Source organism: Phyllostomus hastatus, unplaced genomic scaffold (assembly GCF_019186645.2).
Source record: "Phyllostomus hastatus isolate PE091 unplaced genomic scaffold, TTU_PhHast_1.1 phas_contig_98, whole genome shotgun sequence".
NCBI classification, from domain to species: Eukaryota; Metazoa; Chordata; class Mammalia; order Chiroptera; family Phyllostomidae; genus Phyllostomus; species Phyllostomus hastatus.
The window spans coordinates 1,321,677-1,342,010 of NW_025333999.1; the positions used below are offsets into that span (position 1 = coordinate 1,321,677).

At 54.0% G+C, this 20,334-nt stretch overlaps 3 protein-coding genes across 6 annotated transcripts; 2 read left to right on the forward strand and 1 right to left on the reverse strand.

Annotated features, from left to right (window-relative positions):
• Window positions 1-1,544: 1,544 nt before the first annotated feature.
• On the reverse strand, window positions 1,545-3,961 carry TMEM205 (transmembrane protein 205). Of its 3 annotated transcripts, none has more exons than XM_045853696.1 (4): window positions 3,903-3,961; window positions 3,242-3,350; window positions 2,967-3,130; window positions 1,545-1,896 (listed from the first exon to the last, which is right to left on the reverse strand). In XM_045853696.1, the coding sequence occupies exons 2-4, from the start codon at window positions 3,339-3,341 to the stop codon at window positions 1,591-1,593; spliced, it is 570 nt and encodes a 189-aa protein (XP_045709652.1). In that variant the 5' UTR covers window positions 3,342-3,350; window positions 3,903-3,961; the 3' UTR covers window positions 1,545-1,590. The 3 variants fall into 3 exon arrangements, with proteins under 3 accessions (XP_045709652.1, XP_045709650.1, XP_045709651.1); XM_045853694.1 differs by having other exon boundaries at window positions 3,818-3,954; XM_045853695.1 differs by having other exon boundaries at window positions 3,802-3,950.
• Window positions 3,962-4,141: 180 nt separating this feature from the next.
• CCDC159 (coiled-coil domain containing 159) lies at window positions 4,142-10,667 on the forward strand. Its single transcript, XM_045853692.1, has 12 exons — window positions 4,142-4,305; window positions 6,167-6,396; window positions 7,133-7,166; window positions 7,490-7,575; window positions 7,665-7,746; window positions 7,924-8,119; window positions 8,670-8,737; window positions 8,825-8,901; window positions 9,248-9,369; window positions 9,598-9,680; window positions 10,330-10,443; window positions 10,600-10,667. Exons 1-12 carry the CDS (start codon window positions 4,218-4,220, stop codon window positions 10,602-10,604), a joined length of 1,185 nt encoding a protein of 394 aa, XP_045709648.1. The 5' UTR covers window positions 4,142-4,217; the 3' UTR covers window positions 10,605-10,667.
• Window positions 10,668-11,130: 463 nt separating this feature from the next.
• Window positions 11,131-19,511, forward strand: PLPPR2 (phospholipid phosphatase related 2). Of its 2 annotated transcripts, none has more exons than XM_045853235.1 (10): window positions 11,131-11,312; window positions 12,609-12,783; window positions 13,488-13,567; window positions 14,460-14,648; window positions 14,773-14,908; window positions 15,695-15,966; window positions 16,948-17,124; window positions 17,614-17,720; window positions 18,053-18,104; window positions 18,218-18,392. In XM_045853235.1, exons 3-10 carry the CDS (start codon window positions 13,502-13,504, stop codon window positions 18,248-18,250), a joined length of 1,032 nt encoding a protein of 343 aa, XP_045709191.1. In that variant the 5' UTR covers window positions 11,131-11,312; window positions 12,609-12,783; window positions 13,488-13,501; the 3' UTR covers window positions 18,251-18,392. The 2 variants fall into 2 exon arrangements, with proteins under 2 accessions (XP_045709191.1, XP_045709190.1); XM_045853234.1 differs by having other exon boundaries at window positions 11,132-11,312; window positions 17,614-17,736; window positions 18,218-19,511.
• The last annotated feature ends 823 nt before the right edge of the window (window positions 19,512-20,334 follow it).

The window sequence follows — 20,334 nt, forward strand, 5'->3', positions numbered from 1 at the left end:
TAATCTATAAATAAATAAATAAATAAATCTTTTTAAAAAAGTGGAATGGATCAATGTTTTTTTCTCTTTCTCCCTCCCCTGCTCTCTCTTAAAACAAATAAACAAACAAACAAATTTCTCTGGGCCTCACTTTCTGTTAGTCAATTGGCTGAGTAACAAGAGTCTCCACCTTACAGGGTGTGTGCAGGTTCTGGTCTGAATTGCTGTTTGTAAATTGCAGTGCTTGACCTTAATGTGGGCTAGATCCCCTAGCCAAATACTCTTAAGGGCCCTGGGAATTAATCCTGTTTTTACAGATAAGGAAATTGAGTCTCAGAGAGGAGCAGTCCCTTCACTGAAGCCACAGAGAGAGAAAATTTGGCACATCTTGCCCTAGCTGAGGTCCTAGAGTTTTCTTTATGCTAGGAGAGGATCTGCCATTATAATAGTTCAGGTTTACTGGTGTTCAAATTCCAACAACTCCACCTGAAGCCACTTGCTCAACTTCTCTGAGTCCCATAGCTTCATGGGAATAGCAGGTGTCTCTAAGGACTGCCATGAGGATGAACATGACATGCATCAGTCAGGGACTGGTATATGCTCAGTAACAAGCAGCCCCCAAACTCCCATAGCACTCAGCACCTAAGGTTTGCTTCTCACTCACACTGGTCATTGTGGAGGAGGGAAAATGTGAAGAACCATGCACTGGCTTGTGTAGTAGTCCTTCTTTATCCACAGTTTTCTCTCCGTGGTTTGTTACCCAGTCAACCAAGATCTGAAAATATCAGGTGGAAATTCTGGGAATAAATAATTTATGTTTAAAATTGTGTACCATTCTGAATAGCATAATGCAATCTGGCACTGTCCTTCTTCATCACACCTGGACATGAATCATCCCTTTGTCCATCATATCCATGCTGTGAACACTCCCCACCTGTTAGTCACTTAGTAGTGATCCAAGTTACTAGATCGATTATGGTGTGACAGTACTAGTGTCCAAGTAACCCTTATTTTATTTAATAATGGCTCTAAAGCACAAAAGTAGTGATGCTGGCAACTCAGATATACCAGAGAAGCCATAAAGTGCTTTCTTTAATTGAAAAGGTGTGTATGTATAGGAAAAAAAACATAGTATATATAGGGTTTGGTACTATCCCACGGTTTCAGGCATCCACTAGGGATCTTGGAATATATTTCCCATGGATAAGAAGGGGACCATTGCACCCTTCCCTTTGGAAAAGGCTGGTGGGATCTCTGCTCACACTTCATTGGCCAAAGCAAGTCACATAGTCACCTTCAGGGTCAATGGGGTGAGAAATATGCTTGTCCTCTAGGGATCAGAACCAGCTATTGTTACAATAATGTCTGGTATGTTCAATGATGACCTCCATGCCTAGTAACCGTGGGTGCTCAGTAAATGGGCACTACTATAGGAAGCCTTAGGAGCTGCAATAGCTAATGCTCCAAATCATGCCTTGTGAATACAGAAAGGGAGACCCTCAGCTGTGGAGCTTGTCCACCACCCTTCCCCCTTCTTCTCTGTTGGAGAAATATAACAGCAGCCATTTCCAAAGAATGGTTTATTGACATTTGGGGCCCCAGCAGTGAGTGCTAGAGGCTCCTGAGGCCTAGGGCCAGGCCTGCAAGACAGAGCCCATTGCTTAGGAGGCAGCCCAGATTGCAAAGGGAGGACAGGCCATGGTAGCGGAAGAATTTTTGGCGGAGGGCACTGTACTTGGGGTCCTGCTCCCGCAGCTGGCGGTAGGGGTCGGGGCCCTGGTGGCGGCCTGGCACCTCCCCACCCAGGCCCTGCTTCTTCTCCATGGTCTGCAGGGCCCACATGGCAGCTGTGGTTCGGGGTTCCAGCCAACGGGCATTGATAGTGGCAAGCGTGAGGCTCAGGAACAGCAGGCAGAGCTGGAGAGGTAGCAGGAGGAGAAGATGAGCCATGCCTGGGAGGCAGAAGGGGCCCTCCAGAGGGTCCTTCTGAATCTTCAAAGTTCAGCAGGGGATGGGGGACAGCACAGGGTCAAAGCCAGGCCTCCCACTCCTTTCCCTAATTCAGACTAGGGGCCCCAACCAGAGCTCCAGCTTACACCCTGAAACCGGAAGGAAAAGCTCCATATCACCATCTCCTCTATCCCCCTAAAACCTTTTGAGCCTTCCCTCTTCTGACAGACTGGAAATTTCCAAAACACAGCCTTGTCTCCTCTTCTCCTCTGTTCCCACAAACTGAGGATATCTTGGGGCAGAACCTCTTTTTTCAAATTAGGACAAAGCACAATTACTGTCCCCTCATTCCCCCAAAACAGAGAGCCTAAGACAGGGCCTGTCACTTCTGTGGATCCAGGCCAGACCCCAGAAGCTGATATTGGACCCACAGGGAGTGAATAAAAAGTCCTTAAAGTTCTGGTTACCCATAATCCTCTCCTGTCTATGGGATTATTCTTGAAACCCCTGTCAGGCTTTACCTGCCCACATCTGAGGAACATAATGGGGCCAGAGGGAGGGCAGGATAGAGAAATATGAGATGCATGTGGGGGAGTGGGGGGTGGGTAAATGCAGACAACTGTACTTGAACAACAATAATTTTTTTTTAAAGAGAAATATGAGATGCAGAAATGGTCCCTTGCCTGGTGGCTGGGGGTGGGGGGCTGTAAATTCCCAGCCAGGCTAGTTTTTAAACAATGAACTGGGGTTAGTGCCCCAGCCCAGCTGAGTCACTACAGCTTGGCAGCAGACCCAACCAGAGGGAGGAGAGGGAGCAACAGCCAGCTGAGAGGTACTGGGTGACAGACAGGGCTACTGGGAATGGTTGTGCAGGCTGCACACTGCTCGAGGGTAGCCAGAGCCCAGCTTTGTATCCACAGGGAAGAAGGGGCAAGTTTTTGTTTGTTTCTTTAATCCTCACAAAGGTGTAGCAGTAGGTGCTCAGCGGGGTCCTGAGAATAAGTCTTCAGAGAGTAATGAAGCCCAAGTCTGCATACCTGGCTGGCCTCCCAGAATGTGAGCTGAGCCCAAGTGTGTTGTGGAACCAAGATGCAGAAGTTGACGAAGGCACAGCCCACGGAGATGTGAAAATAGAAAGGGAAGAGTTTGCTCTGCACGAGACCGAAGGTATGTCGGGGAAGGCCTCGGAAAAGCAGGAAGCCTGTGGGGTGTAGGGGACACACACCTGTTAGCCTGCTAGGATTCTCCAGATTTCCCTCTCCTTCCTGTCCCCACCCTGGGTATCCATGATGTCCAGACGGAGGGTGCCTACCTGAGACGAAGGTCACCCACATCTGCATACCCCAGGCCCCAGACAAGACCAGTAGATGGATCACCTTAGTCAGGCTTCCTGGGTTCCCGCCTTCCTCCATCTTGCACGCCTGGGAAGGAGGCACAGGGTAGCTCAGTGCTTTACCGTTGGTACATAGCCTTCAGACCCTGTGGGCTTGCGCAAGGCCAACCCAGCAGATATTCAGGGTCAGCAGACCAAGAATGGGGGTGGGGAAGACTCAGCAGTCCAGGGACAACCCCCGACCCCATCTCTGGCTAAGTGTCAGCCCTCAAGATCTCAGGCTCTCTGGACCCCAACATCCATGCCACCTCTGACATCCCCAAATTTCGGCCCCAGGACCTCAAGCTCGTAGCCCTAGATCTTCAGATATCACCTCAGTGACTCCCAAATATCACTTTGGGGTCCCATTTCTAACAGCAAAGACTCCAGCTCCCATAGCAAGATCTCAGATATCGCTATGAAGATCCCCAAAGTACTCCTCGAGACTCCATTTAATCCCGAGAAACCCCCAAATCTTATCTCGAAGACATCAACCCCACCGGTAGAAATCAGGACCTCAAACCGCAGCACTCAGAAGTCCGAGACCAGAGACCCCGGAGCTGGATCTCTGGGGCCAGGCGGGCAGGGCTGGTTACTTTACCCCTGCGGGCCTCCTCCACCACTTCTCCTCATGGGACCAAGAGCTCGTCCCGCCTCCCAACTATACCCGAGGCCAATCCAATCGTAATCTGCCGCCTCCTGTACCGCCCTATTGGATACTGACTAATCGTTTAGCAGAAACCAGACTAAAATCCTGCCCCTTCACCAGAATTTTACCCAATTACACGGCGGCTCCTAAGATCTGCGGAAGAGGAAAGGCGCCAATGATGCCTTCGGCTGCACCGGCGGGGGCGGAGCTAAAAGCCAGCCCCACCCCTCTCTATGACTACCTGCGGGCTCAGCGTGGTTTAAAGGGATGGTGTCCCACAGGATCAAATTTCAGCGTCACAGCTGGGGACAGGCTTCGTGGTCCCTGATGGGAGAGCTTGAGCAGGTGGTATGTGGTAGGTGGGGATGGAAAGGAGTCGGGAGCCGGACGGGTGCGGGATTCACAGCCCCGGGAGGCGGGGCCCTGACTAATGGCCCCGCCCCCACTCCCAAGAATTCTCCCAGGAGGGGCTTCGCGAGGAACAACTGATGTGGGAGGGGGAGAGGGAGGGGTGCTCGACAGGGCATCTGCCGGCACTAGGCACTCAGAAAGTGTCTTCCCTTTACCCCTCCAATCATCTCAGGGCTCCTATAGTCCCCAGGTCCCAAATTCTCAGCGTGACGTTCAAGAACGTATACTGAGTTTCCCACCTGTGTATGTTACACACTGGTATGGATTAATTTACTTAATCACAGCAACTCAATAATGTGGTAGTTTGACATCCCGTTTTCATAGGGAGGAACACTGAGGCAGGGAAAGGTTCAGTAACTCCTCCCACATCACACAGCTGGGAAGGGGCAGAGCTAGGACTTGAACCCAAGCCCTCCACCTGGAGGGTCTCCAGTGCCTCTTGAAAAAGTAGTCTAGAGCATTTAAGGCAGAACAATAATAACTCCTTTGTCACAGGATAGGTATGAAGAACCAATGAGTGCTGAGGGTGGTGCCCAGCATTCAGTGAGGTGCTCAGAAAATATAAGCTTAAAAAAGGGTTAAGGAAACTTTTACAGAGGAAATGCTGAGTGGGAGTTTTGAAAGGTATGTAGGAATCTTCTAGGAGGACTGGGCAGAGGAAGGACACCAGGGGTCAGCAAGGGTAGAACAGAAATGCCTAGAGCATGGTCTTTCTGGCTGAGTGTGACCCAGGGCAGGATGCCCTTCACTGGAAGTTTTTCCAGAGAGCCCTGCCCCAGGTGACTCTGTGCCAGCCCTGACTACACTGAAAGTGCAGGTAGGGGGCTGTGGATATGAAACACAGAGCTGACTTCTTTCCTGTTTCCAGCCTCACCTACTATGGGCCCGGATTTAGCTACTTTATTGACTAGATACGCCCTGCCTCTCCTGTTGATACACTATGGCTCCCATTTACCTGGGGAGCCAGGCCTTAACTCCCCTACTTGACTTTCAATGCCTTGCTTAAGCCTCCCTCTGGGACTCTGTCTCCAACCTGAATTTATGATCATAGAGCACATGGTTCCACACCTCCAAGCTTTTGCACATGCTGTTTCCTACTGGGAAAGCTCTTCCTGTTGGGCCCAATGTTAAGATCTTTTCTTCTTTTTTAAAGATTTTATTTATTTACTTTAGAGAGAGGGGAATGGAGGGAGAAAGAAAAGAAGAGAATCATGGACGTCTGAGATACATTGATCAGTTGCCTCTTGCATGTCCCCAGTGGGGACCTGGCCTGCAACCCTGGCATGTGCCCTCACTGGGAATCGAACCAGTGACCTTTTGGTTTGCAGGCCAGCACTCAGTCCACTGAGTCACAATAGCTAGGGCAAGATCTTTTTTCTTTTAAACGCTTCTGAGGCCTTACTTTCTCCTGTGGGGTCTTCTGGGTCTTTCTCACTGCCGAGCCCAGCCCCTGGGGCTGGGACCATCTTTCATCCTGCTTCTACCGTGGCTAGAGGCGCTGTATTAAGGAGGCCTCTCTGGGGTGTCAGGGGGGGTCTGGGAGTGTCGGGACATTGGGGCTTGTCTCAGTGCAGCCCCCTGTCCTCCCTACTCAAAGCGACCCTCTTCTGGCCGGCATACCCCGGGACCCTGACTACTCTGTGCTCTGCTACTGCTCATCTCCCTCGTCCTCCAACTTGTATTTGCTTGCTAACGGGAAGTGTGACAGCTATTGGGGTTCGTTGAGGGGCTGCTCCAGGGCTGGGGAGCTGGGAGGGGCTGGAGTGCTCTGGGCTAGCCCTCAGGGAGTGCTCACTCACCCACAGGTTCTTCCCTGGACAAGACCTTGGACTGTACAACTCACTGGTCCAGAACCCCAGAACTAGAGACCTTGGGGCCAGCTGCTTCAGAGAACACAGTGACGAGTATAGACTGGAAGCGAGGGAGGGACTCAGGGCCTCGGTCGAGTGGGTATCCCCCCTTGCCCAACTCAGACTCCTCGCAGGAGCACTGTAATGACCAGGAACTGGTGAAGAAGCGTCAGAGCATCACTAAGGTCACCTCCACCTGGGAAACCCCTTCCTGCTGCACTGCAATCTATTGCTGTGGGGCCTAGGGAGGGGGTTTGGAGGCAGGGTGGTCCTCCTCAAGAACCCTCCCACCATGTGTCTTCAGCACCCAGAACACCTCCCAGCACTCAGCAGGCCTGCAATGAAAGTGTCTTAATGGATGAGGGAATGAATGAAATGGATGTGGGATTGTGTGTCTTACTGGAGTCTGGTCTGTATTGTCTCTGGTCTGTATTGTCTCTGGGTATAACTGCCTGTGTGTTTGTGTCTGGTTATATACCGGAGACAAGTGTGAGTGAGTGCCCTGGGTCTTATGACTTAGAGTGCATGGGTGTGCCCAGGGTTGTGACTGTGTGGCTGTGGTTGTCGTGGAATTAGGCACGATTATGTGTGACTGCTATCGGTGCTGCCTGCAGACATTGTCAATGTCATTTGCCCCTAAGGAGGAGGGCCATTTCCTGATCCCAGGCCAGAGACAGGGCTTTGCATGTGTGTGCTGTCAGGGGCAGCCCAGAGGCACACACATGCAGGATACAAGCCACATAAATGCACTTCTGAGCATGTATAGGCCAGAGAGGAATGCACACATGTGCCTCAAGGCAGCTTTGCCTGCACTCAGGGTGTGGGACCCAACTCATTTCCAAACCCCCCACACTGGGTTAGGGTGAGCAAGGAGGCAGTCCTGGGATGAATTTCCACTATCCTCATATTCCCCTACCCTAGAAGCCGTTGGAGACCAACTCTGCCAAAGTCAAAGGTGAGAACCCTTCCTCCCAACAAGACTGTGTGTGGGAGACCTGCTGGTTCTGACTTTTACCCTCTGCCCCATCCTTTGTGGAATCCTGCCATTGCCACCAACTCAGTCCTGCCTCAGCATCAGTTGACTCTTGCCCCTGACCTTACCTTCCATCCCTGTCTCTGACCTTGACCCTTACTGTTGCCTTTACCACAGCCTTGGTCAATGCCTGCTCCTGACCTTGTCCCCTGACTTTACCCCTACCCTGAGCCTCTAACCACTACCCTGACCTTGCCCCTGACCCCACCCTTCCCAGCCTGGCTGACCAATAACTCTGCTCACAGTTAAGTCCACCATGATTCCTGACACGCAGAAGCTCCTGAGATGCGAACTGGAGGCACTCAAGAACCAGCTACAGGCCCAGACCAAGGTTAGCTTCCTGAGCCAGCCCTGCCCCCAGCAATCTCTCCCTGTCTTCTGTCTCCCTTCCTCCTCCAGGCAGGACCTCTTCCCCAACAGGCTTTCGAGTTCCTAAATCACTCAGTGACCATGTTGGAGAAGGAGAGCTGCCTGCAGCAAATCAAGATCCAACAACTTGAAGGTGAGGATTGGCCTAGGGTCGAGGTCAGGCTAGAGGCTGTCAGGGTCAGCTGAGTCAGAGTGAGAGAAGTGGGTGAGTCTGAGTTCAGGGTCAGGATCCCGCCAGGCTAAGGCAAGGTGTGTTCAAAGCTGAGCTTGGTTTGTTTTGGCCTTAGTCAAGTTCCCACTCTCTCTGTAGAAGTCCTGTGCCCCACAAGTCGGCAGAAAGAGAAGGATGGAAACAAGTGGAACACGGAGCAGGGACAGCAAGAGCTGTATGGGGCCCTGGCAGAAGGCCTGGAGGGGCTGCAGAAGACCCTGCGGGACAGTGAGGAGGTGCAGCGGGCCCGTACTACCCGCTGCCTGCAGCTGCTGGCCCAGGAGATCCGAGACAGGTGGGTGTTGCCAGAGGGAGCCTGAACGTTGTGGGAGGGAAAGCAGGCTGGCCAGAATGAGGGAAAGGGGAGAGGCCTGAGTAAGAGGGATGGATGGCTTGAGGCACAAGAGGAAGGGGTGATGGGGCAAGACAGGAGGCAGTGTGTTGGGGGGTGGGGGAGATGGGGAGGCCAGAAGGCAGGGAGGAGAGGAAGCTGGAGGTGGGATGAGAGGGAGCCCAGGGGAGCAAGAAGCTGAGAGATGGAGAGGTTGAAGGGGGCAGAGTCTGGGGATATGGGAGGACAGGAGGGCAGAAGGTGGGGAGATGGAGGCAATGGGAGGCTGAGGGAATTGGAGGCTAGAGGTTAGGAGGAGAGGACTGGGGGCTGGGGAGGGAGGTGGGGGAATAGAAGTTGGAGAGGAAAGGTGAGTGGGCAGGTGGGGGGGCGGAGCCTGTGGGGATGGGTGGTTGAACAAATGGGAACATGGAAGATGGAGGAGGCAGGTAGACAAATTGGGAGGCTGGGGGCTGGGCAAGGGCTGTAGGTCTAGGCTGCACTACCCCCTCAGCAAGAAATTCCTGTGGGAGGAGCTGGAGCTGGTTCGGGAGGAGGTGACCTTCATCTATCAGAAGCTCCGTGAGTGCCTGCAGCCCACAGCTGGGGGTGGGGGATGGGGGGTTGTCCTTCGGCTGTCTGGCCCCCCTGAGCTCCTTCCCCTCACAGAGGCACAGGAGGAGGAGATCACTGAGAACTTGGTGAACATCCAGAAGATGCAGAAGACCCAGGTGAAGTGCCGTAAGGTGAGAGGGGAGGACAAAGGACCCCACAGGAGTTGGGGTATGGGGATCTCTGCTGGCCTTCATCATTGGACTCGACCAGAAAGCCTGGGCTCAAATCTCAGCTCTGCTACTTACTGCTATGTGACTGTGGGCAAGTTTCTTCACCTCTCTGGGGCCTTGGTTTCCTCATGTGTGTAGTGGGTATAACAGCACATCCCTACCTGAAGAAGCAGCTGCATGAACCCAACCCTTAGGCCCTTTGAAGGCAGCCTGACACATAATAAGTGCCATGTAATGATCACCTTACACCATTGTTACTATTACTGCTGCTCTTCTCTCATCACCCCCACCCCTCTCTGGGCCCTAGGTCTTGACCAAGATGAAACAGCAGGGGTATGAGACATCCAACTGGCTGGAGACAGAGGAGATGACATCAGGAGGCAATGGCTCTTGGAGGGGTGACCTCCAGAAGGAGCTGAGTGACATATGGTGATGCCCAGCTCCCACTCTGACCTCTGACCCCTGACCCTTATCTGCCCTGCCTGCCCTGCTACCAATCTGATCAAGCAGTGACCACCAAACCTGGAAATCATCTGAGTCTAGACATCCATCCCCAACCAGGACTCCCTTCTGCCACTGCCACCCGCAACAGCACCCTTGCCCCAGCATCAAGCAGTCCAGAGTCACCTGGTCTTCCCAGCTCCCATCTTCCTGCAGGTCTGCTGTGCACATGCTGCAGAACTCTTTTGATGGCCTCACCATTTCCTCGGGGGTCCGCCCCAGGGCTGCAAGCCTCAGGGGTGAGGGGGGCTGAGCTGTGCTTCAGGGTTGGGGGGAGTCATTCTTCAATTTACACATGGAGGTCATGTTCAAAGGCCATATTTGTGTGTGTTTTTTTAAGATTTTATTTATTTGTAGAGAGAAGGGAAGGGAGGGAGAAAGAGGGAGAGAAACGTCAGTGTGTGGTTGCTTCTCCCACGCTCCCCACTGGGGACCTCACCCTCAACCCAGGCATGTGCCCTGACTGGGAATCAAACCAGTGACCCTTTGGTTCACAGGCTGGTGCTCAATCCACTGAGCCATACCAGCCAGGGCCATATTTTCCTTTGTTTTTATTTTTTAAATTTAATCTTTATTGTATTTTTTCCATTACCATTTAATCCCCTTAAACCTCTCTCCCCTCTCCATATTTGGAGGTCAAATCTGTTGGGTTTTAATTTGGGGTCACATTAAAAAGTCTCTGGAGATTTCACCCAAGGGTCACCCAGGGTCTTTTTTAAGGATCATTGGGGTAAAATTCAAGGGTCATCAAGGTCATACTTTGGTGTCACGTTGAGTTACATTCAAAGGACATGATCAAGGGACACTGACCCATATGCAGAGGTTTTTCAGGGGTCACATTCGGGATTGATGCATGGAGAGTCAGAATAGCACCTGTTCCTCCTGCAGGCTACAAGGAACACCGATGCCTGAGCCCTCCACACCCCTCCTGGGATTCGGACTCAGACTCAGACCAGGACCCTTCCCAGCCCCCGTTCAGCAAAAGCCACTCCTTCCCACCAGGTTTGTATCCTCCCCTGCTCCACCCGCCCCTGCCCTTCCAGGCCAGCCCTGGAATCCCACAGTAGGGACCCTCCCAGCTCCCAACCCTGGGCTCCTCCCACCAGCTCTGGGGTCCCCTTGACCAGACCTGGCCCTTACCCATTTTCTTTCCCACAGCCTGAGCAGCAGGGGCTGCTCTCCCCGGAGACCCCATCAGAGAGAAAATAAACTAGCCAAGACCCTCCTCCACCTGTGGACTGTTGCACCTGCTGCTTCTTGTGCCTGAGAGTGACCCACCCCCATTTACTCCCCAGTATTGGGGAGAGACAGGAGACCCCAGCTTGTTTGGGATGTGTGGGCCTAGGGTCAGGGGACTGTGTGAAGCCAGATTAGTATATGACAGGTCAGAGGTTGGTCTGTCCAGATATGAGTGGCCAGACAGGCTGTTTCACACTGCTGCCCCTACTGCCTAAATGGGAAAACTGAGGCCCAGAGAGGGAGCGTGGTGACCCAGGGTCACACTCTGATACTCCGCCCTCTTCACCCTCAGCACCTCCCCTCACCCGGAGTCCACCTTCTCAACCTCCAGCCTTCATTTCCCCCATCTGTTCTTACACGCCCCGCCCCAAAGAACCTCGGAGGCCCCTCCTCGTATCATGATAATAACCATTGCGAGGCCCCGCCCACGTCATTATTCAAATAAGACTTCCCAAAGGCCCCGCCCCTCGTTCCTCCACGGAGTCTGCGCAGCGAGGAGTAGGATCAGACCGAGTGCATCTTCATTTGTATCTCTGCCTGCCTGCTGGGCTAGCCGTCGTCCGTCTGTCCGTTGGGCCGTGCTGGTGACGTCTAGGCGGAACCCGAGCTCAGGCAGCAGCACCCTTGACCCGGTGAGGGGGAGGGGCTTGAAGCGCCCCCTGTACTCTCTCTCAAGAGCTTCCACCCTTGGTTTGTCCGGCCGGGTTCGGATCCAGTTGGTCAGGTCCCCTGCGGGTCCGCGTGGAGAGGGGGAGGGGAGCTGGAGCTTGGGGACTGGGCTGGGGGAGAGGAGCATGGGGAGGGGACCCTGGGCTTGACAAGCCAAGCGGTGGTGGTGAGTGTGACCAGGACTGTACTGTTGTCATTATGTGTCAGTGTGTGGTTGTGTAACTGTCATTGTGTGCCTGTATAGCTGTGATTGTGTGGCTTCTGGAGTGTCTATGTGGTGCGTGTGTGTGCTTGTCTCCTGTGGCCATCATTGTGTGGCTGTCATCGTGGGTATCACTGATGTTATATGTGTGTGGCTGTGGTGCCGTTGTAATGGCTATCATTGTGATTGTGTGACTGTCTTGGTATCTGTGGTTGTGTGTATGACTGTCATCGTGTGGCTGTTCTTGTGTGTTCCTTCTGCCTGTGTGGGGGAGAGCCATTTTTGCATTCTAGTGTGTGGCTGTGATCATGCGTCTTTCTTGTGTAGCTGTGTGTGAATCCGTCATGGTCCATGTATGTGCCCCTGTGTGGCCATGTGATTGTGATAGTGGATAGCACTGTGTCTCTGTGTGGCTCTCTTATGGCTGTCAGTGTGGATGCGAACTGTTAATATGTGTAGTTGTCACTGAATGCCTTGTAATTGGGGGTGTGACACTATGACTGGTCCTGTGACCCCCACCTTGTGTGAGGTGACTCTCTTTTTGATGTTACTCTTAAGTGTGTTAGCAGCCCTGAGTCCACATCCCTGAGGGGTGCGGGCTCGTGTGGGGCTGTGTGCGGAGCTGTGAGGTATGTAGAGGACTTCCTGTTGTGTCCCTGTGGCTATGTGTTAGGTGGGGGTTTGGGGAATTGTTTGATCTGTGTGGGTGTCTGTGACAGGCTGTGTGCATACTGTGCCGTGTGTGTATGAGTATGCAGTTAAGTGTGTGGTGGGTGTTGGGCACCTGTCTGAAAGAGGGGGCCCGCCTTGTTCACCTCAAGGCTGGCACCCAGCACAATGCCTGGAATGCAGCAGGCACTTACTTGGTCCATGTTGGTGAGACGGATGAATGCTGGGCCATGGTCGAGGGTGGCGGGATTGGGATGGAAGCTGTAGCTGAGTTGTGTGTTCTGGGGGTGCCAGTGCGAGTGACTGTGTCTTTGGGAGAGTGAGGGGGCTGTGGCCAGGTAGACATCTGGGACCTCTAGCGACCCTCACCCCACATGTCACACTGAAGAGCAAGCCTTGTGGATGGAGCACTGGACCCAGAGTGCCTGCCCTCACCTGCCTGCGCCTCAGTTTCCACATCTGTGCAATGGGGGTGACCGTCACTACCCTGCTGGCTTCCAGGAGCGGCTCTGAGTCCATGGGCGTGGTGGCTACCTGTGGGAAGCCATAGCGCTCTTTCACAGGTGAGGCCAGGCTGGGAGAATGGGTAATGCACTTGTGACTCCGTTAGCCCTTCAGTGCTGGGGGTAGGGGGGCGTACATGGTGAGCAGATAGTCCCTAATGACACAGGGAGGCATATGGGCTGAAAGAAGGTAGAGAGGGAGAGGCAGCTGAGAGAGGAGGGCCTGGCCATCAGCCACAAACCATAGGGACAGGAGAAAGGCCCTTGTGGGCCATGGAGGGAGTGGCTCAGGGGAGGGGCCTGACAGGGGTGGGGACATGGAGCATGGGGTTTTCTGTAAAGCATGTGGGGAAAGAGGATGGGGTCCCCTAAAAACTGGTGAGGGATGAGGACCCTTCTAAATGGATTCTCCTCCATAGGGAGCTGTCCCCATTAAACTGGAGAATTCTCTTCTACAGGCCAAGGGGAGGGGTCCTGCTTGGTAGGGAGGAGAGTCCCTCCTAAAAGGTGTGGGGTCAGAATCTCCTATGTAGGTTGTAGGGGGTGAAGACCACTAGAGGATCTCTTTCTGGGGTCCCCACCCTGCCCTGCAATAGCCTGGGCTGAGCAGGTCGTGTCAGGGGAGGCTAGTGTCTCCCATGGGCAGGGGCAGGATTTAAGACCTGGGTATGCAGAGGCATGGCCAGAGGACTCTACAGGGTCCAGTTACTCCTGCTCCCCCTGGGCCCCACCCTGGCCACTCCACTCCCTCCCCACCTCCACAGGCTGGGCCTTCACCATGGCGGGAGGGAGACCTCAGCTGAAGAGGAGTTTCTCCATCATTCCCTGCTTTGTCTTCGTAGAGGTGAGGAGCCCAGTACCTTGTTCAGACCCTCAGTGGGGAGAGGGTGTGCCTGTCTTCCTGTCCCCCCCTGCCCAACCACAGCCTCCCTCATCCTTGCCAGGTCCCTACCTAAACCCATTTTTCCATCGTCCTGACTCCAGTCCTGTCCTCTCTCTCCCTGATCTCTCACTCCCTGTCTCTGTGGGATGAGAGCACAGTTCCCTTTCTCCTGGGATGTGAGTATAAGCTTGGGCTCAGAAGTGGCACTCAGGGTTCCAGTCCCGCTGTTCCCAACCTTACTTTGGGACTCTGGGCATGTCACATATTCTCCTGAGCCTCAATTTCTGCTTTTGTCAAACAGGCATACTTAGAAGGTAATATGTATTCATTCACAGAAGAGGTTTAGCATGACACCATGCCCACAGTAAGGGTTATACCTGTAGTAGCTGCTCATCCTACTAGTAGTATTGATTCTTTTTCCCTGGCGCTGTCACTCCATCCAGACCCATTTCTCTGGATCTCTCTGGTCAGATCTCAGGCATGTCATCACTCTCTTGCCCCAGCCTCATTTCCTCTCTCCTTGTCTTTCTATTCTACTGTTCAAGTCCCTTCTCCTTCTCTTTCTTCTTCCCTCCTCTCCTCTCATCTCGATTCTATCTCCATTTCCATCTCTTGCTGTGTCTCCCAGGCCTTGACACTTCTCTGGCCCCATTCCCCACCTCTCTGTCACTTTTACTCCATTTATCTCCCTCAGTCTTGATCACTCCCCTCCACTCTGTCTCTCTCCATATCCGTGTGTGTGTGTGTGTGTGTGTGTGTGTGTGTGTGTGTCTCCATGTCTCCAGCTCAGGCCTGACCTTCTCTCCTTTCTCTGTCTCTCTCCGTCTTTCTCTCCACCCTGGCTGGGCGGCAGTCGGTGCTGCTGGGTGTGGTGGTCCTGCTCGCTTACCGCCTGGAGTTCACAGACACCTTTCCTGTGCACACCCAGGGCTTCTTCTGCTATGACAGTACTTACGCCAAGCCCTATCCGGGGCCTGAGGCTGCCAGCCGAGCACCTCCTGCACTTATCTATGCTCTGGTCACCGCTGGGCCCACCCTCACGGTGAGATTGGGGGTAGCCTTGGTGGACTGTGGGAGAACCTCCTAGGAGGCAGAAAGATCGGGGGGAGGTGGGCAGGAGGCTGGGCTTGAAGGCCAGGAAGACTGTGTTTTGGTCTCGCCCACAGATCTTGCTGGGGGAGCTGGCACGTGCCTTTTTCCCCGCACCACCCTCAGCCATCCCCATCATTGGGGAGAGCACCATTGTGTCTGGGGCCTGCTGCCGCTTCAGCCCCCCGCTGAGAAGGCTGGTCCGCTTCCTGGGTGAGTGACAGGGCTAGGGTTCAGCCATGCAAAGGGATATGGTCCAGGCTCAGCCACAGTCAGGATTCCAGAGGGAAAAGGGCCTAGAATTGTCATGATGGTGCCTTCAGGGGCAAAAAGGGACTTGGACTCAGGCCACGCGTGATGAAGGTTTTAGGGACATGGATGGGGCCTAAGTAACAATGGCATCTGTAAGATGAGGGCCCCAAATTGCCACAAGAAGAATCTCAGTTGGAAAAGGGGGACACAGGTGTAGGCCAAACACCATGGGAAATGAGACCTCAGCTGCACTTTAAATGTACTCCCAGACACAGGGGGTCGCCATGGGGTAGGGGAGGGGGCACAGCTCACCCATAATGGTGGGCCAGAGGTCTAGCTCTGGCTTATTGGTGATCCAGAGGAAACGTGAGTAACTCTGTAATAGCGAGTCCAGGGCAGGTATAAAGAGGACCAGAAATGCCATCAGGGTGGTCTTAGGAGGTCCCAGGCATGGGTCCACTACTGATGTAATGCTGTTGAGGGGTCCCAGCCCAGGTACAACGGGGTTGCAGGCGAGGGCCCACTTCTGACATAGAGGTAACCTCAGAGGGGCAGAAGCAAGAGGCCCACAGTACTATCTTGGTAGCCCAGCTATAGTGGGGTACAGCATTAAGGAAAGTCCCAGGTGCTTTAATGGTGGTCAAGGGAACAAGGAGACAGGGGCCCAAATGAGTCATAAGGGGGCTCACAAGAGGAGGGTCATTGTGGCATCCCCAAAATGAACCCCCTTTTCCACTCCATCCTCAGGGGTCTACTCTTTCGGCCTCTTCACCACGACCATCTTCGCCAACGCGGGGCAGGTGGTGACTGGCAACCCCACACCACACTTCCTGTCCGTGTGCCGCCCCAATTACACAGCTCTGGGCTGCCTGCCGCCCTCACCGGACCGGCCAGGGCCTGACCGCTTTGTGACCGACCAGGGTGCCTGTGCTGGCAGCCCCAGCCTGGTGGCCGCTGCGCGCCGCGCCTTCCCCTGCAAGGACGCTGCCCTTTGCGCCTACGCGGTTACCTACACAGCGGTGAGCCCCAAAATGGGAGCCATTGCAGTGGAGGCTGGGGACCTCGCGGGGCAGCCTGCAGGCAGGAAGCCACTTGGGCTGGAGCCTCCGATTCCTCCTGGATGAGTCTACACCCCTGGTGCTGTTGCTCCTCCCATAAGGCGGAGTCTGTCCAGAGGGAACTCTGACTTCTCCCCTTAGACCCTGGTCATTCTTCCCCTTTCCCTCCAGTCTGAGTCTACCGCTGTCCTAGACTGCGTCTTTTGGTATCTGGCCCTTCCTCCTGACCCAGTAATGCCACACCCAGTGGAGGCTGTTGGCTCTGCCCTGTGGGGTCAAGACACTGTGTCTGGAGACTAGCCATGTCCCTAGAATGCCACAGGTTCTGGATATTGGCTGGGAGAATGGGCGGATCGGCTTTCCTGGAGCTCTCAAGCCCCGCCCCCCGCCCTCCCATCCTGGACTTGACTGACTTTATTGTTTTGGTCACACCCATGGCTTGTCTCTGCTAGGACTTCCTGACTTAGCCTTGCTTTTTCCTGGTAACACCCCATGTTGCTTGGACTCCTTTTTCTGGAATTTGGGTGTCAGTTTCTATTCTAGGCAGTGGTGCCCTCGAGTTTGGGGATTCCACTTCCTGGAGCTCCTGGACCTGCCCCTTGGGCCCCGACTCCTCCCTCTGGTTCTGCAGCCACACTCTAGTCCAGCAAAGGCCTTTCCCCAACTGTGACTGGTTTCTGGGAGGCACTGCCCCAGAGAACTCCACTGCTCTTTGGAGATCTGGCCACACCCCCAACCCAATAAGGGCCCACTGGGAGTCCCTGACTCCATCCCCTGAACTCTTGTCCTCTAGCTCTGTTCCCTGGAGCCTCTGACCACATCCTCCAGCTACAACGCTGATCTTGGGGATTCTGGTCATGTCCCCTACCCCCAAATGCGGTGGACACTTAGATTCCACAACTGCACTGCCTGTGTACCCTGACTGGTCTCTGGTTCCCACAGATGTATGTGACACTGGTGTTCCAGGTGAAGGGCTCCCGTCTTGTCAAACCCTCGCTCTGCCTGGCTTTACTGTGCCCCGCCTTCCTGGTGGGTGTGGTCCGCGTGGCGGAGTACCGCAACCACTGGTCGGACGTGCTGGCCGGCTTCCTGACTGGGGCGGCCATTGCCACCTTTCTGGTGAGCCCCCTTGGCACCCATTCTGGCATGGTAGACCCTCCACCAGGTCTCCCTGGCCCCAGAGGGAGGGCTGCATGGTTGTGAAGGGTGTGGACTTTGTGATCTGGATCAGGGTGATGGTGCAAGTGAGGTACTAGTTTTGAGTGCAGCATTTAAAGGGGTGCTAAAACACTCCCTAATTCAGATAAGTAATGTTTTAATGAAACTTTTTAACAATCAAGTTAATGCAAAAATATCAAAAATTTAAATAAAGGCAGGATCAGATCCTGCCCTGGCACAACTTGGCCTTACTTGCATCCTCCTAGTTCTAGCCAAGTGGAATAAATAATAATAGCTACTTAGTTAAGTGAAAAGGACAAGGTAAATACCATAAAACTGTTAGTTGTCTTTGAAAACCTGAGCCTCAGTTTCCTTATCTGAAAAACGGGGATGGTATTTATACCACTCTTGTCTTATGAGCGTCAACTTGCTTCTCTCCCTCTATCCCAGGTCACCTGCGTAGTGCACAACTTCCAGAGCCGGCCACCCTCCAGCCGAAGGCTCTCCCCCTGGGAGGGCCTGAGCCAAGCCCCTACTGTGGACAGCCCCCTCGAAAAGTTAAGTGTAGCCCAGGTAAGGGGGGCCGGGGACTGTTCCCGGCTGGAGAGGGTGGTGGATGGAGGGGGACTAAGGAGGCAGGGAGTCAGGCAAGAAGGAGGGGAGGTGTCTCAGGACATTGGGGGATGACTCATCTCAGTGGAGATAAAACCTGGGGGACAGTTCCACAGAACAGAAGGGTGTGCCCCATCTCTTCTTGCCAAGAGGGCATGGATAATCCTGAGAATCTGGTTGTCTTTTCCATTGGGCTCTCTGCCCAGTGACCCCCTTATGTTGTGGCTGGTGGGTCCCAGGGGACTGCTAGCCCCATCCTTCTGCCTCTTTGTCTCAGGAACCCGAGGCCTGCAGGCCGCATTCGACACCGGCACGGCTCACCCCATCCAGTGAGTGTTGAGGGAATGGGGGTGGGGTAAATGGGGGGACTTCCAGGTGGTGGTCACTGCCTGAGGTCTTACCTCCTCCCAAGCTTTCTAACTCCCTGATCTCTGATCCCCAGAGCCGCAGAACTGCGCCCGCCGTGGCCACCTGATCCCAAGCTGCGTGTCCTCCAGGGCTCCAGCCATGTGTTCATCACCCCGTGTGCCCCGCCCTCGGTTGAGATCTGAGCCAACGCCCCTGCCACTGCCCCTACCCCTGCCAGCACCACCCACCAGCCAGGGCCCCTCACCCTCCTCTCCTGGGCCTGGGGGGCCAGGTGGGGGTGGTGGACGTGGCAGGAAACTGCTGCTGCCCACACCCCTGCTACGGGACCTGTATACCCTTAGTGGACTCTATCCCTCCCCCTTCCACCGGGACAACTTCAGTCCTTACCTGTTTGCTAGCCGTGACCACCTGCTGTGAAGCCCACCCATCCACCCAGAATCTTCCCAGTTCTCATTTATCCCCTGCCACACGTGTGTGTGCGTGCACCATGTGAGTGCCAAAGCCCCCGTCTCCAAACCAGCCAGGCCCAGATATCAGAGAATGGCTGGAAGGACATTTGGGGGACTCCCTGCCTCTCTTGCCTTCTGGGACATCCAAGTGGGCATAAGTGGGAGGTGGGCCCTTGCCACCTATAATTGCTCTTTTAAGGGCCAAATCCTGACCCCATTGGCCATTGCCCAGCCAATGGGAGCCTCCAGTTCTTTGAATTCTAACCAACAGGAGTTTACTCCAGCCAATAGGAGCCTCCTCCTCACTTCTTAGTATCCTCAGGCAAGAGGGCAACTCCAGCCAGTGTTCAGCAAATGAACAACCAATAGGAGTCCTTGGTTTTCAGAATTTCTAGGGTGGGTGGGTATGATTCCAGCCAATGGGGGACCGCCCATGTCTAAGTATGTGCAAAGTTGAGGAGGGAGTTGGGGTCATTCTTTGTAACCAGGTACTCTCTCCTCAGGATCAGAATTTAGCCAGAGGGTGGGGGGCAGACTCCCCCATGGCAGGATCCTTGGGGCACCCCTTCCCCTCTCAGTCCCTCCACCATGTGCACCCTGTCACCCAGTCCCTCTTAACTCCCTACTGATGCAGGGCGTGTCCAGTTCAGAGGTTTTGTTCAGGGTGCTGTCTCCCTTTGCCTGTGCCCAGGTTACCCCAAACCCTTCTGCTACTTATTAGGGCTGTGGCAAAGGACTTTTTTTTTCTCAGAACCCACCCCTGTTCTTCACACTGCCCCCATGCCTCAGCCTCATGTAAATGTGCCATCTTGGGGTCATGGGTGGAGCAGAGAGGGCTTTCCCATCCCCGAGGGCAGCCAAAGGCAGTGGGCAGAGGAGACACCAACTCCCTTTCCTGCCCCTCCTCGTCACCTTTAATAAAGACCTGTTTGTAACAGAAGTTTGGCCATATGCCTTCCTTCCCTGGGTGTTGGAGTGTGGAGGACTTTAACTGTGGGTCTAGGTGTGAGTGTATTGTTACAGTGTTTCTGAGGGCCATTGTAGAAGAAAAGCAGTGTCAGGCTGTGAGCCAGCAACTTGGGTTTAACAACCCAATAGGAGTCCTTGGATTTAAAGTTTGGCCTCAGGGAAGTTAATTAACCTCTCTGTGTCCATGTTTCTTCATGTGAAATGCAGACCCACAGTGAGGGCCTCACATGACTGTCTTCCCCAGGCAGCTGGCCTGTTTCTGACCATGGCCAGGGTGCAGAGGGCACAGCAAATAGGGTGGGGGGACTTTGAGGGTCCTGATAGTGAAGAGGGGTGCAGAGGACAGTAGGAACATCAAAGTCAGACCCCTAGATGCATAGATGAAAGCAGGGGTTCCAGTGTGAGGTTGTGCTGAGGACCCAGCAGAGACCAGGGAGAGCAGGAGGGGCAAGGAGCCACAGACACATCTCCCACCACGGCTTTGAGGGGCTTCAGGCTGTTCAGGGCATGAAGTCATCCAGGGACCAGGGAAAGGGAGGCTGCTTTTCTTCTCTCATTCCTTCAGCAAACACTGAGGAACACCTACCGTGTACCAGGTGCTGTGTAGTCAGACACAGGGACTTGTAGCAGTTAACAGAACAGACACAACCTCATGCCTTCATGGAGTTCACGTTCTAATATGTAAGAGACAGACAAACAAGCTACATAAGCTTTATACAGAACCGCAGTTCCGAATTTCAAAAAGGTCTGAAAACCTAAAATATTTTTCATA

Excerpts from the sequence above, each read along its gene's own strand:
- TMEM205 (XM_045853696.1), bottom strand. The coding sequence starts at position 3,341 with ATGGAGGAAGGCGGGAACCCAGGAAGCCTGACTAAGGTGATCCATCTA. Across the intron at positions 3,131-3,241 it reads GTGGGTGACCTTCGTCTCAG|GCTTCCTGCTTTTCCGAGGC; the intron begins GTAGGCACCCTC and ends TACACCCCACAG. Across the intron at positions 1,897-2,966 it reads CATTCTGGGAGGCCAGCCAG|CTCTGCCTGCTGTTCCTGAG; the intron begins GTATGCAGACTT and ends CTACCTCTCCAG.
- CCDC159 (XM_045853692.1), top strand. The coding sequence starts at position 4,218 with ATGGTGTCCCACAGGATCAAATTTCAGCGTCACAGCTGGGGACAGGCT. Across the intron at positions 4,306-6,166 it reads GCTTGAGCAGGTGGTATGTG|GTTCTTCCCTGGACAAGACC; the intron begins GTAGGTGGGGAT and ends ACTCACCCACAG. Across the intron at positions 8,902-9,247 it reads CCCAGGTGAAGTGCCGTAAG|GTCTTGACCAAGATGAAACA; the intron begins GTGAGAGGGGAG and ends TCTGGGCCCTAG.
- PLPPR2 (XM_045853234.1), top strand. The coding sequence starts at position 13,502 with ATGGCGGGAGGGAGACCTCAGCTGAAGAGGAGTTTCTCCATCATTCCC. Across the intron at positions 13,568-14,459 it reads CCTGCTTTGTCTTCGTAGAG|TCGGTGCTGCTGGGTGTGGT; the intron begins GTGAGGAGCCCA and ends GCTGGGCGGCAG. Across the intron at positions 14,649-14,772 it reads CCGCTGGGCCCACCCTCACG|ATCTTGCTGGGGGAGCTGGC; the intron begins GTGAGATTGGGG and ends TCTCGCCCACAG.